This window comes from Octopus bimaculoides, chromosome 7 (assembly GCF_001194135.2).
Source record: "Octopus bimaculoides isolate UCB-OBI-ISO-001 chromosome 7, ASM119413v2, whole genome shotgun sequence".
Taxonomy (NCBI): domain Eukaryota; kingdom Metazoa; phylum Mollusca; class Cephalopoda; order Octopoda; family Octopodidae; genus Octopus; species Octopus bimaculoides.
Window position 1 is genome coordinate 96633632 of NC_068987.1, and position 12634 is coordinate 96646265.

At 34.7% G+C, this 12634-nt stretch overlaps 1 protein-coding gene across 5 annotated transcripts in view; it reads right to left on the bottom strand.

Annotated features, from left to right (window-relative positions):
- Positions 1-12634, bottom strand: part of LOC106868839 (RUN and FYVE domain-containing protein 2) — a 245763-nt gene that overhangs the window by 221843 nt on the left and 11286 nt on the right. Inside the window, exon 1 of one of the 5 annotated variants that reach the window (XM_052969821.1) lies at positions 1731-1934. The exons of the other annotated variants lie outside the window; for them this stretch is intronic. Within the exon in view, the coding sequence (XP_052825781.1) occupies positions 1731-1827 (97 nt within the window). The 5' untranslated portion in view covers positions 1828-1934. Of the gene's footprint in view, positions 1-1730; positions 1935-12634 lie in introns of those variants that run through there. 5 annotated transcript variants of the gene reach the window in all.

Below are 12634 nucleotides of genomic sequence, written 5' to 3' on the forward strand. Positions count from 1 at the left end.
CGGACTGGAGGCGCCGAAAAGCTCGGAGAATGGAGCGTTGGAGGGGTAGGGTGGTGGGATGGTAGGTGAGGGGAAAAGGGAGGCGGGAAACGGCAGGGCGGGTTCGGGTTGAGAGAGCAGATGCACGGTCCACAGAACGTGCTCTGGCAAGGGCGGTGTGGATGGTGGTGGGTGGATATCCACGCAGGCTAAAGTGGTGAACGATGGAGTTATACCCATCATATTTCACTGTGAAATTAGGTCTGTGAAGTTCTTTTTGGTAGATTGAGATGAGAAAAACTCATCAGAATTTGCTTGGCTCTTCTTCAAGATAACAGAACGAAGGCTATTTCAGCATTTTGGAAGGAGGAGATATGTGAAACTTAATCAGTTGTTAAATAACACAACTGGTTGTCACAATCCCCATCTAAAGCCGTCCAAAAGGTGTCACTTCAATGGGTCTAATTTCAGAGGGGGACAAAGTATATATAGAGATGACTCATTATAATTATTTATAATTCACACGACAGTGGGGCTGTAGTAATGACTAGAGCTTATCAAAGACAAAACATATATAAATATAATTTTATCGCTCTACTTTGTTATTAAAAGACTTTCATTATCTTCCTGTTTGAACACATGACATAGTTTCAAATAAACTAGAAAGTTCGGATCTTTTTTAAAACGGGAGCCACATTTTTCATTAACGAAACACTTTGAAACTTGGAACACTGGTAGAATGTGTCATATAAAACATCTTTTTCTCTTAGTCTTCTTAAAAAAAAAAGAAATCCCTAAGTTATTCCATGTTAAAGTTGTCGTATTTCTGTAATTTCAACCAATCACTGATGTCCATTCAGCCGATATACATTAAGTGCCGACTACATAAACAAACGATTCTGAAACAATTCTATCGGTGATAGGGTTAGGGTAAAACAGCAAATTTTAAAAGAAAAAAGCAAATAAAACGAAGAAAAAAAAAGAAAATGAAAAAAGCAAATTTAAAATGAAAAAAGCAAATAAAACGAAGCTATGGCTTAATCAGCCAAAGGAGCAAATGTAAACAACTGAATACTTGTCAGTGATTGGTTGAAATTATCGAAATAAGACAATTTTTTACATGAAATAAATTCGAATACAAAAATATTTTTCTGTTCTATAACACAAAATAGATAAGTATACGAAGTTTGAAAGTCTTTCGGTACCAAAAACATTACGTAAAACATTAATGAAAAATGTGGCCCCCGTTTTAAAAAAGATCCGAAAGTTCTTATTGACATTTGCTATTTTTTAAAATTTTTATACAAGGACATAATACAAAAAAAATATTGCAAGTGAGAGATGTCAACTGAAATATCAAATGTAATGCATATGTGAGAGAAAGAGATTGCTATGAAATTCAGTTCGGGTAAATAAGAGATGCATGCCAAATATAATTACTAGAATTTATGTAGAATAGTGGTGATTTGCACTATTGTTGAAAACTGCCTGTTCTCACAGAATAAGACCAAGCCAATAACAAAGCTTCGATCGATGCAGTTGCTTTGCCTGCACACAGTTGCAGCTAAATCTCTCTCCAATTAGATCCTATTATTTTAAAGATAAAAGGACACTTTGAACAAAATACTCCTTGATGTACAAAAGGACAGGCTGGTCGAAGCTTTGATTATAAATCTGTTCAATTAGAATTGACCTGTGACCAAACAGCAGCAGCAACAGTAACATTTCAGTTGTTTTAGATTTTTACATACCTGCATATGTAGACACTATGAGTGGATGATCTTGATCAACTTCAGAAAATGAGTCTCTGTTTACATTCTCCCAGATGTTGAGAAAAAACGAAGACATTTCTCTTTATGCAGTAAGTATATACACAATAGACAGATAGACATACAATTTTAATAAATGGCAAAACAATACTACACCATTCACTGGTTTACTGGTAAACAAATAACTAAAATGAACTTTACTTCCTTTTCATTGTATGCTGGGGTGAGGTGAAAGTCATAATGATGATGGTGGTAGGAGTGATATTGTTTTTTTTCTTATGATTTCAGTTTGTTGTACAACAGTTTTGTTCTGTACTCACCCACATCCCCATAAATTATCAGCATTTGTCACATTCACATGAACACTTATGCACATGCACAGACACACACACACACACACACACAATGTCAATGTCAGAAATGTAATTTTAAAAAATATGACCTCTGAAATCAGTTAAAATAAAGATCCTTGTCATTATCACCACCACCACCATCACTATTATTATTAACTACCTCCAAACCCACCATCACCTTCATAATCACAACCACTGAACTAATGATAAAGCCTCTATGCAGTCACTTAACCTACTAGAAATAACAGCAAAATACCCACGAAGGTGAAGGGCATATTAGTCAATGTAGCTCTAGAGGTACACATAAAGACGGAAGTACCATTGATGAAAAATCTTTGATCATACATCTGCTCAATCAGGATTGACCCAGGGTTAAAAACATCACCACCACCACCAGCTACAACAGTTTCCTACTACTACTACTACTACTACTACTACTACTACTACTACTATCAACAACTGTGATTTAATTTATCATTTTGTTTTTGTTTTTGTTTTCTTGTTATCAACAATGAGCAATGTGTTGAAGTATGGTTTTAATCACTATTAGAAGCAACAAAACGCATGGGGAGAGAGAAAGAGAATGTGAGAAAGAAAGAGAAAGATAGACAAAACTTAGAGAAAGAGAAAGAGGGAAAAGAACAATGAGAGAGTAAGAGAGGAATAATTAGTGAGGTAGGAGAAGACCACTATTATTGAAATATCAAATTTATGCAGGGAAGATGAAGAGCAAGTGTCTTCTACTATAGCCTCGGGCTGACCAAAGCCTTGAGTGGGTTTGGTAGACAGAAACTGAAAGAAGCCCATCGTGTGTGTGTGTGAGTGTGTGTCCACCATCACTTGACAACCGATGTTGTGTGTTTATGTCCCTGTAACTTAGTGGTTTGGCAAAAGAGACCAATAGGGTAAGTACTGGGCTTACAAAGGGGTCGATTTGTTCGACTAAAGGCAATGTTTCAGCATGGCTGCAGTCAAATGACTGAAATAAATACAAGAATAAAACAAAATATATATATATATATATATATATATATATATATTACACACACACACACACACATATATATATATATATATATATATGTTTCTGTCTACCAAATCCACTCACAAGGTGCCATGCAGTGGAATTGAACCTGAAACTACGTGGTTGGGAAGCAAACTTCTTACCACACAGCCGCAATTCATTGTAAAATACAAATGTCTTATAACACTGTTGGCATGAAGGTTGGAGTTCAGTTCCACTGTCATGGAATGAAACAATTGAGAAAAAAAATCTCTTCTTGGATAAAACATTCCATTTTTGGTGCCTATTCCGGTGAAAGAGACTCTATGCTGTTGCTTGATATGTTAGAATTAACAACCATCTACTCCTCAAATCATCACATCCTACCATCTTTAAAAAAATGGACACATTAGACAGTTTGGTCACAAATATATGGAAGGAAACAAAAATTGGTGATCACAACTGGAATGTTTTTGATCAAAGGACTGCTTGATCAGGGCTGGTCTGAGGCGAAATAAGTTGAACTGAGGTTATGCAGAATAAAAAATTTTACCAAAAATACAACAAAACACCTGCACTGTGTTTGAACTACCAACCTGTGAGTAGATAATCCAATACCATAGTTATATATTGAAATGAGAGTGTTGATGATGGCTAAAATGGTATAGTACCAGGGAGGCAACCAGCCAAGTAGTTGACAGTTCTGGCAAGAGCACATCTCCAGTAAAGACTGCATCACAAAGACAGACCTTCCTCTTCAGGGACAATAAATGCTTTAGACTCCAGCAATTGTTTTAAATTTGGGCACAAAGCAAGCAATTTTTGGAGTAGGAAGTTAGTTAATACTGTCAACCTCAATATTGACTGGCACTTTATTTTATTGACCTGAAAAGGATGAAAAGCAAAGTAGATCTCAGCAGATCCAACAATATGTTGAACAAAATCAAACCTTCTGACCCAAACTGTTGGATCCTGTCTGTCTAGCATGGAAAGCAGATGTAAAAATTATGATGATGATGGATAAACACAGTTGTATTTCATGGACTAATCTAATAAGCATTTTATTTTCAATTTTCCAATACTAGCATAATTTCCCATCTCACCATCTGCCACACCTCTTGTAGGGGGCCTTCATCACCTGGCACACAAAAATAGAGTTACACCAGCCAATTCTGTTGTGTATGTCACTGTTTTGGTGTTTAGTCTTTTTTTTATAATGTATGTCATTCCTCTCACCAACCACTTTACAACATTCATTAGATGTATTGTACCACTAGCACTAGAAAAGTTTTTCCCATCAAAAATAAGGAATCTGCTCTCCCCTACATTGCCTCTGTTCATTCCATCCATTTTGGTGTGTGTTTTTTACAGATGAACGCCCTTCCTAACACTAAACAATACACAGCATGGAATCATAATGAATGTAAAATAATTTAATATATTTAAGCTTAAAATGTAGATGCAAACACAATGGATATATGAAAGGGATTCAAATGAAAATACCCATAAAAATTTTCTACCGGGTTTACTCATTTTTTATTCTATTTTGTACACCCACTAACATCTACTCTTCTTGAAAATACAAAATCTGTGTGACATGCAAAATAGAATTACACATTGAGAGAGCCTCCTTTATTTCTTCCTCACTATAGTATTACAATTAACAATTCTAGAAATAATACTATTTCATCATGAAAGGGTGACAGTGAGGTAGAGATTGAAGAGTGTTGAGCTATTTACCAACAGTTTTCAATACTGTCAATCCACACTTACATTCTTTAAAGCTGTCTTTTGTCCCAAACAATGCTCAAGGCCACTGTAGTGTGACTACAAAAAAGGAAAAGAAGAGGCCTTCAAATTCAAACAATATCAACTGACAAAAAACTTAAAGGATTAGATATCATAGATCAGAGGAAAACAAGATGTTGGAAGTGAGTTCCAGTGAGCAGCAGCGGAAGGAAAAAAGCTATCAGGATAAAAGGACTTATGACTAACAGGAAACTTGACCGAGAAACAATGTGCTTGAGAATGGAAGCAGACAACATGTTTAATGGTCTTAACAGAAGGTTCATCAGAACAATGACTACTTCAATGGAAATACTTACACATTTCAAAAATGAACCAAACGACTCCAGCCTAATACAAAAAAGAGGACCTGCCGTATTAATAATTCAGTTCTGAACTTGATTGAGCAAGTTAAGACACTCAGATGAGATACCAGCACAAAAATTACAGCAATACTCAATACAAAGTTGAATGTGGCCTTACAGAGATACAAGATACCTTCAGCTAAGAAATTTGTGAGCACTGAAGAGAGATCCAGCCTTCTTGGTAACCAAAATGGCAATACACTGAATATATTTCTTCTAAGAGAGAACTTTAGCCAAATTCAAACTCAAACCAAGAATTTGGATACTGTAGCTTTCTGAAAGATCAACCCCACTCATAGCAATGACATAAAGCAATGGCTGCCTATAACAATTAATTAACAAGGGGTTTGTCTTGCCAACATTAAAAGCCACCAGCCAGTCACCAACCCCACTCCACGACTAAATAAAGTCCACCCTCAAGTACGGCAATTTGTTCATGATGACTAATTTTGTCATGACAGGAGTAAACAGCAGTATCATCAGCATAGATGGCAAGTTTAGAAATATGATCTGGAAAGTCATCAGAGAAAAGGAGGGAAATAGGTAGGACCAAGTACAGAACATTGAGGCACTCAGAATCTATTAATATCAACCCAAATGAAAAATATCCACAGCATAAAAAAATTTGTGACTATAAATGAATTTAAAGAAAATCATAGCACTTATCTGCTAGAAATAGCAGGCAAATCTCTCTCAAAATCACACATTTAATGTTCAGCACTTTCAGAGAGGAGGGTTAATTGAATAGAGAAATAATAACATTAATATATATTAATAACAAGGGTGAAAAAGAGAATATAGATCTTCCAGTAATCCCATCAAATTCCATTCATAAATTACTAAACTAAAATTAAGGGTGAACAGATATAATGAAAGACGCCAGGTATCTTTATGTAAATGACTGGCACAATTTTATTTATAAACAGACTTCTGCTACTTCAACTCAGCATCTAGAAAATGAGAAGTCAGCGAATTCCGATGTGTTGTTAAATAACAATGAAACAGTTTAGTTCGATCCTCGTTCTACGCTACTGAAAAGACCTGTGTTCTTACAACGTTGTTAAATTTCACAGAAAAGACGTATGTAATTCCAAGTACTTATTTTCTGTAAGAGAGATAACTCATAAAATATTAAAATATTTCAGTTGTCTCCCTTTAAAATAGCGAGCTGGGGTATTTAATTATATTTTGTTGTTCTAAATGAACTTGTAAAAAAATTTTGTTTGAGCATTTACTTCCAGAGTTGCGTTATTGGAACCCCATCGATTTTCTTTTCTAGACATATCCATCCACCAAGACTGCGTTCTAACCCAAGCGATATATTCTATGAGCTCTGAAAAGAATTCGTGTCCACACAATAAGACAGTTATACTTCACTGCACTACACCACATGTATTAGTGTGGGCGTGAGAAAGACTTAGTCGTTAGATTACCTGTCAAATAGCGAAGAGGTCAGCAATTCATATTCTGACATTGACACAACATTCAAATAGCTCAGTTCATTTAGTTGCAACCAAGTACCACAAAGTTAAGAATACCCCATTACTATAAGCATTTGTAACACTTTAAACAATATCATTGAATTGTTAACTTCAAGCAGCACTGAGTTCAATTCCACCTGCAGGGCATAACCTGTAGAACAATAGTTTCCACCAAGCCAACCTCAATTCAACAAAGTAACCACTATGCAGTCGCTAGCCCAGCTAGCAATAGCAGGCAAATCTCTCTCAAATCACACATTACTTAAAAGAAGGAACACATTGCACAACATAGCCCTAGATACGAAAATAGAAAATTGTCATACAGAAACGCATTTGATCAATATCTACTTATCCAATTAGATTTGAATTTCATGACCAAAACACTCTTGATCATAGGTTTCTTGATTCAAAAGCATGGGTCTTTCTGTTGATCAGGATTGACTTGAGGTTAAACAACAATAACCAAGGCATCTTACCTTCATAAATGAAGACAAAGTCCTCGGTGGTGCTACTGTAACCCAATGGGTTATAAGATACACCTTACATTAATTAAACTCACTACTCTCCATGACTTCATTTTCTAAATACACAATGATAGCATTAGCATAGGTGCCAGGTTGTTGAATTGAACATGAAACAATATGTTTGCTAAGGAAAAATTATTAACCACATGGCACAAGCATGGCTGTGTGCTAAGAAGTCAACTTCCAGACAAGTGTCCTCTTCTATCGCCCCTTGCCCACAAAAGCCTTGTGAGCTGATGTGATAGACGGAAACTATGTGTGTTGCTGTTTCCATGTCTGGATATCGTATGATAGTTGTAAGCACGTGTCATTGTTATGCAAGCAGTCTCTTTTGTTTCCAATCTTCCATGAAAACATGTTTGACCATGGGGAAACATAACCTTACGTGGAAACAGGTGAGGGTTGTGACAGGAACGGCACATGGATGCAGAAAATCTGCCTCAATAGATTCAGTGCTACCCATGCAAGCATGGAAAATTGGATGTTAAAATGATGGTGGCTTTCTTTTTTACCTGCAGAAGTATTAAATTCTATTGTTAAGAATGCAGCAAACCAAATCCAAACACTCAGTCTTCAGTGTAATGGCAATGCTAGTAATGTATAAAGTGATATATTTATATTGTTGTTTTGTCCCAGATCAACCCTGCCTAAGTAGAATCATATTAAAGACATTGTTCCAGTTGTGTCCATCTGGTCAATTTTTTGTGTTGTTTTTGTCTTGTTTTTTTTTTCTCTCAGACTCGTCTTTGTTTAACAATGTTGGGGTGTATTTTGAGAAAAATAATCAGTTCACAACTTGATTTGTTGTGAGGAAATGGTAAATCTATTGACAGACCTAGTTCTATTTCTAGCATATTAACACAAAAGTTCTCTCAAAGCCTACTGACAACTGCTTTGTTCTAACCTGTTTTACAAGTGTATTAATTTAACTAATTCTTTTATTGATTGCAACAACTTGGGTGTGGCATTACTGGGGCATGGCTCCACCACCACTATAAGTCATGCTTTTGCTCAAATAAAATAATAAAAATTTAAATAAACAACATTGGCACTTTCACTTCTTTTGTATCTAAAATATGAAAGAACAGCTATAACTGATCTAGAATATAGAGACATACACCAATACAGAAAAGTGGAAAATGAATGATGATAATCAAAATGATAATCACAATGAACAAGTATGAGATAAAAGTACCCTATTGGCAACATCGTCACAAGTTCAAACCTTACTATTTTTGACTCAGCAATGAATCCCCAGGCAACAAAATCGACCCCATACATGCAGACATGGAAAAGTTATGGTAAAAAAAAAAAATTAAAAAAAGACATTTTTTTAATACATACTATGCTGTCATCATATATAAATATAATTTTATATCTACCTTGTAATCAGGTTTATCATATCTGATGAATTACATTAGTTAAATTATACAGCAGGCAATTTACACAACAAAGCAAGATTGAATATGTGTGCGTGAGTAGTGTTTTGAAACATTTTTTATTGCAAACAAAAAAACCAATATATTTTGGTTATCTTAGGTTGAAATGGATCGACAGTAAGAGACAAGAACAGAGATGATAAAACAATTAGTAACATTTTTAGCTAAACTAAGAACCAACTTCCCTCAAGATGTGTGCTAGTTGAGCTCAAGTTAGGGTTTAAATATATTTCCTTCTGGACAATTATTTTAATCCATCTCTGTTTAAATTAAATTATCTCTGAAAGACATGGTTATTTGAGAGTTGGAAATCAAGTTTAGTCCTCAATAACTGCTTACAATGTCCATTTGTGTCTTTTTCTTCAGTACTCTCCATGAACACTATATTGTACATTTATTACACAAAAATCCTAAATCACATTAAGAAGCCATCATCTTGACATGGAAGCTCTCACTCATCAGCTCCTTACAACTATTCAATTGTATTCTCTCTCTCTCTTCTACTATAACTACAACAACCATTCTCCTTCTGAAGAGGAAATTAAGTACCATCTATTATTTAAACAAATGCATCTATCAGGAAACTATAAATCCGACTAATTCTTTTCTCTATCTTCTATAAGCCAAACTAAGTACTTTATTCAATTCTACTTCCACTTTTCCCCTTCAGTCTCTAATATGCAATAATTTCAACTAAAAAAAATCAACCATGTTAACCACACACAACAATCTTTAATCTTTCATGAAATCTAGGAAAAAATAAAAAGGTTATAAACTCTGCCCTTTCTCTCCATTCTAATCTTGTTATCTTCTTGCTTTCTTTTTCTTTTCTTTTTCTTTGGAAAGTAAAATATTTACATATCTCCATAGCAATTCTGGTGAAACTAAAAACCAAGTTCACATTAAACCTACTTTTTTAGTGAGGTCATTACTTTTTCAAATCAAATCTTACTTTCCTGAGTATATACAACCACTCAAACACAACATATACAAAGTTAACAATGTTAATTTAATTTCCAGGGGAGTACAAATTACTTTATTCAAGCACAAGATACCCTAAACAAAGTGACACTTTAGGAACAAAACACACAAAAAGATAAAACAAGTAGGCTAACCCTTTAGCATTCAGATTACTCTGACAAATGTAATGCTTATGTATTTCTTTTTTTTTTTTAATTAATCAGGCATTATCTCATAGCTTTGAAATTTGATGTGATTGTCTGTTTTTAGAATGAGATTGTAGGAGAGGTGTGAGAGAGGTCAAATCTGGCTGGTTTGAACATAAAATGAGGTAGAATATTTGGGTCTGATTTGGCTGGTTTAAACACAAAAGGGTTAAACGTCATCTCAACATATATCAGGTGAAATCATAAGCACAGCAGTGGCTAACAGTTAATATAATTTCAGAGCTAGCCACCTTCTTTCTCATTTCTGAAACACTAAAATTGCATTAAATACAACTTGTGTTATTTATTTCTTTGCTTTTTTTTCTTTTACACTATTTCTTCTCCCTCTCTCCAGAGAAATGAAATACCTACTAAGATCAAACAAGGAATTGGAATTTTAATCTTATCTGATAAGAAAGAATTCTACTTGAACATATTTAGGACAATAAAAACACTTTAACATGCTTGTTCATGCTTCATTTTAGATTTTGTTGTTCTTCATTCACCTCATTTTCCAAGCAAACAAACAAGGAAAGGTTCTTGAGCTGTGGTAGCAATTATATGTTCATTTGTCAGTTCATTTCATGTCAATTTTTCCATAGTTGCATAGGTTAGATAAATATGTTGTTTGAGGTATTGTTTTATAGCTGGATACCCTGTTTTTCTAGTAAGGGAGCTCTTACTTCACATGGCTTTGAAGGTGTGAAATGATAGGAGAAACTGATAGCAACACTGCCCACTGAACTTCTGTACTGGAATTTATTGTTTTATTCACAGGGAGGCATTGATATCAAAAACATTGCCTGATATATTGAACAGAGTTTTCAGAGGGTTTGTGAAGCTGGTCAGTTATGTTAAATCATTGGCTGTGAATACCCAAATATTGAAAAATCTTTGCCAAGATATGGAATCTCATTTTTATGTTATTTTATGCTTCTGTTGTCAGCAAGAAAAGTAGTCCATAGAATTTTCAAATTGAAAGAAGAAATGAAATCATTTATCTATGAGAACAGTGAAGATGAATATATAAATATCCTAAATAGTAAACTCTAGAACTCACTTGGCTAGCAGATATATTCAAAATTTTTTTAATGAAGAAGCCAACTTGTCTGCTACAGGAAAAAGGTATAAATTTACTCACACAACAAAGTGTTTCTTGCAAAATTAAAACAAAACATTGCATAAATTAAAGATAAAACTTAAATTTCTGTCTAATGAAATGACAAGCAAAAAGGAGTCTATTCAAATTTAAATTATTAATCATTTGAAAAAAATTACTGCAATGAATTCCAATACCATCTTACTAACAACAACTCTGGGCAGCACCTTTTCAAATTCCACCTGTTTAACACCTGTGGACATGTTTACAAAGTCAGAAAACAGCACAGCTCCCATGACTTTCGGAAACACTTTTTCATACTAAGAGTTGCCGAAGTATGGAACAAACTGCTGGCATCAGTTGTTAGCTGTCGGAGCACTGCATCCTTCAAACTTTCCATGCTTCCTGAGATTCGCCAACACTACACCTGATTTTCCCCCCTCCATACACACGCAAGCATGTATCTGACTCATACACTGTTCACTTTCCAGACATTTGTACATTACTGCATATGCTTTATACGCACTTTTGACAAGTTGTAGTGCACATGAGCACTGGATACAATAATTTCATCATTATTATTATTATTTTATCTTGAGCTGAAAACATTTGTTATGCACTTTCAAGTACCACTCTATGCACTTTCCAATATTCTCATCTAGTGTGATAGAGAGAGTCCAAAGGTCATCTATCTACTGGTGATAACATTAATAGCAAATAGAATTTACACACAAAGAGCTAGATAATCAGGTTTCCCTATAAATTCATCATACATAAATATAATAAATAAAATAAAATTTTTATTATTTTAACTTTTCCTCATAAAATGTTTGGTAATTATAAGCATGGCTGCTGTGTGCATACAGAATTCACTTTGTTACCACATGGTCTCCAGTTCTGTTTCATTATGTGGCAATTGTCCACTCATGTAGTCTTGGGCTAACCAATGTCTTGTGAGTGGAACTGGTAAATAGAAACTGTATGGAGACTTCTGTGTGTGTGTGTATATATGAATATTTACATTCCATGTCCTCACATCAAAACACTGAGCAAAAAAAAAAAAAATGGCCATGTTTGTAACATTCCCTACAAACAAATCATTCCATAGTTCTGCATGTTCAAAAACTTTGCTTGAAAAACAAGTCAGGTTTAATGACAGGAAGAACAGTCAGCTGTAACACAATATTTCAACACATATTTGTCCACCCTATGCCAGCAAGGAAAATGGATGCTAAATGATGATAGATACAGGTAGGCTGTGTAGTAAGAAGTTTACTTCCCAATCACATGGTTTCTGGTTCAGTCCCACTCTGTGGCACCTGGGCAAGTGTATTCTACTACAGTCCTGGACCGTGTGAGTGGATTTGGTAGATAGAAACAGAAAGAAGCCCATTGTATCATCAGCAGTTTAATATCCACTTTTCCATGCCAGCATGGGTCAGGTGGAATTTATCAAGGCAGATTTCCTATGACTGGACACCCTTCCTGTTGCCAACCCTGACCTGCTTTCAAGCAGTACTAGGACAAAATCCCCCTGCAGTCAGTATCCCCCAGTATATTGTTCTTTCTTTACAATAAAAATATTTTAGGAAAGTGAAATTTTATTTGAAAAATTTAAAATAGTTATTAGTTGATATTTTTGTTTAAAATTTGTCCAGTGGGATTTTGTCC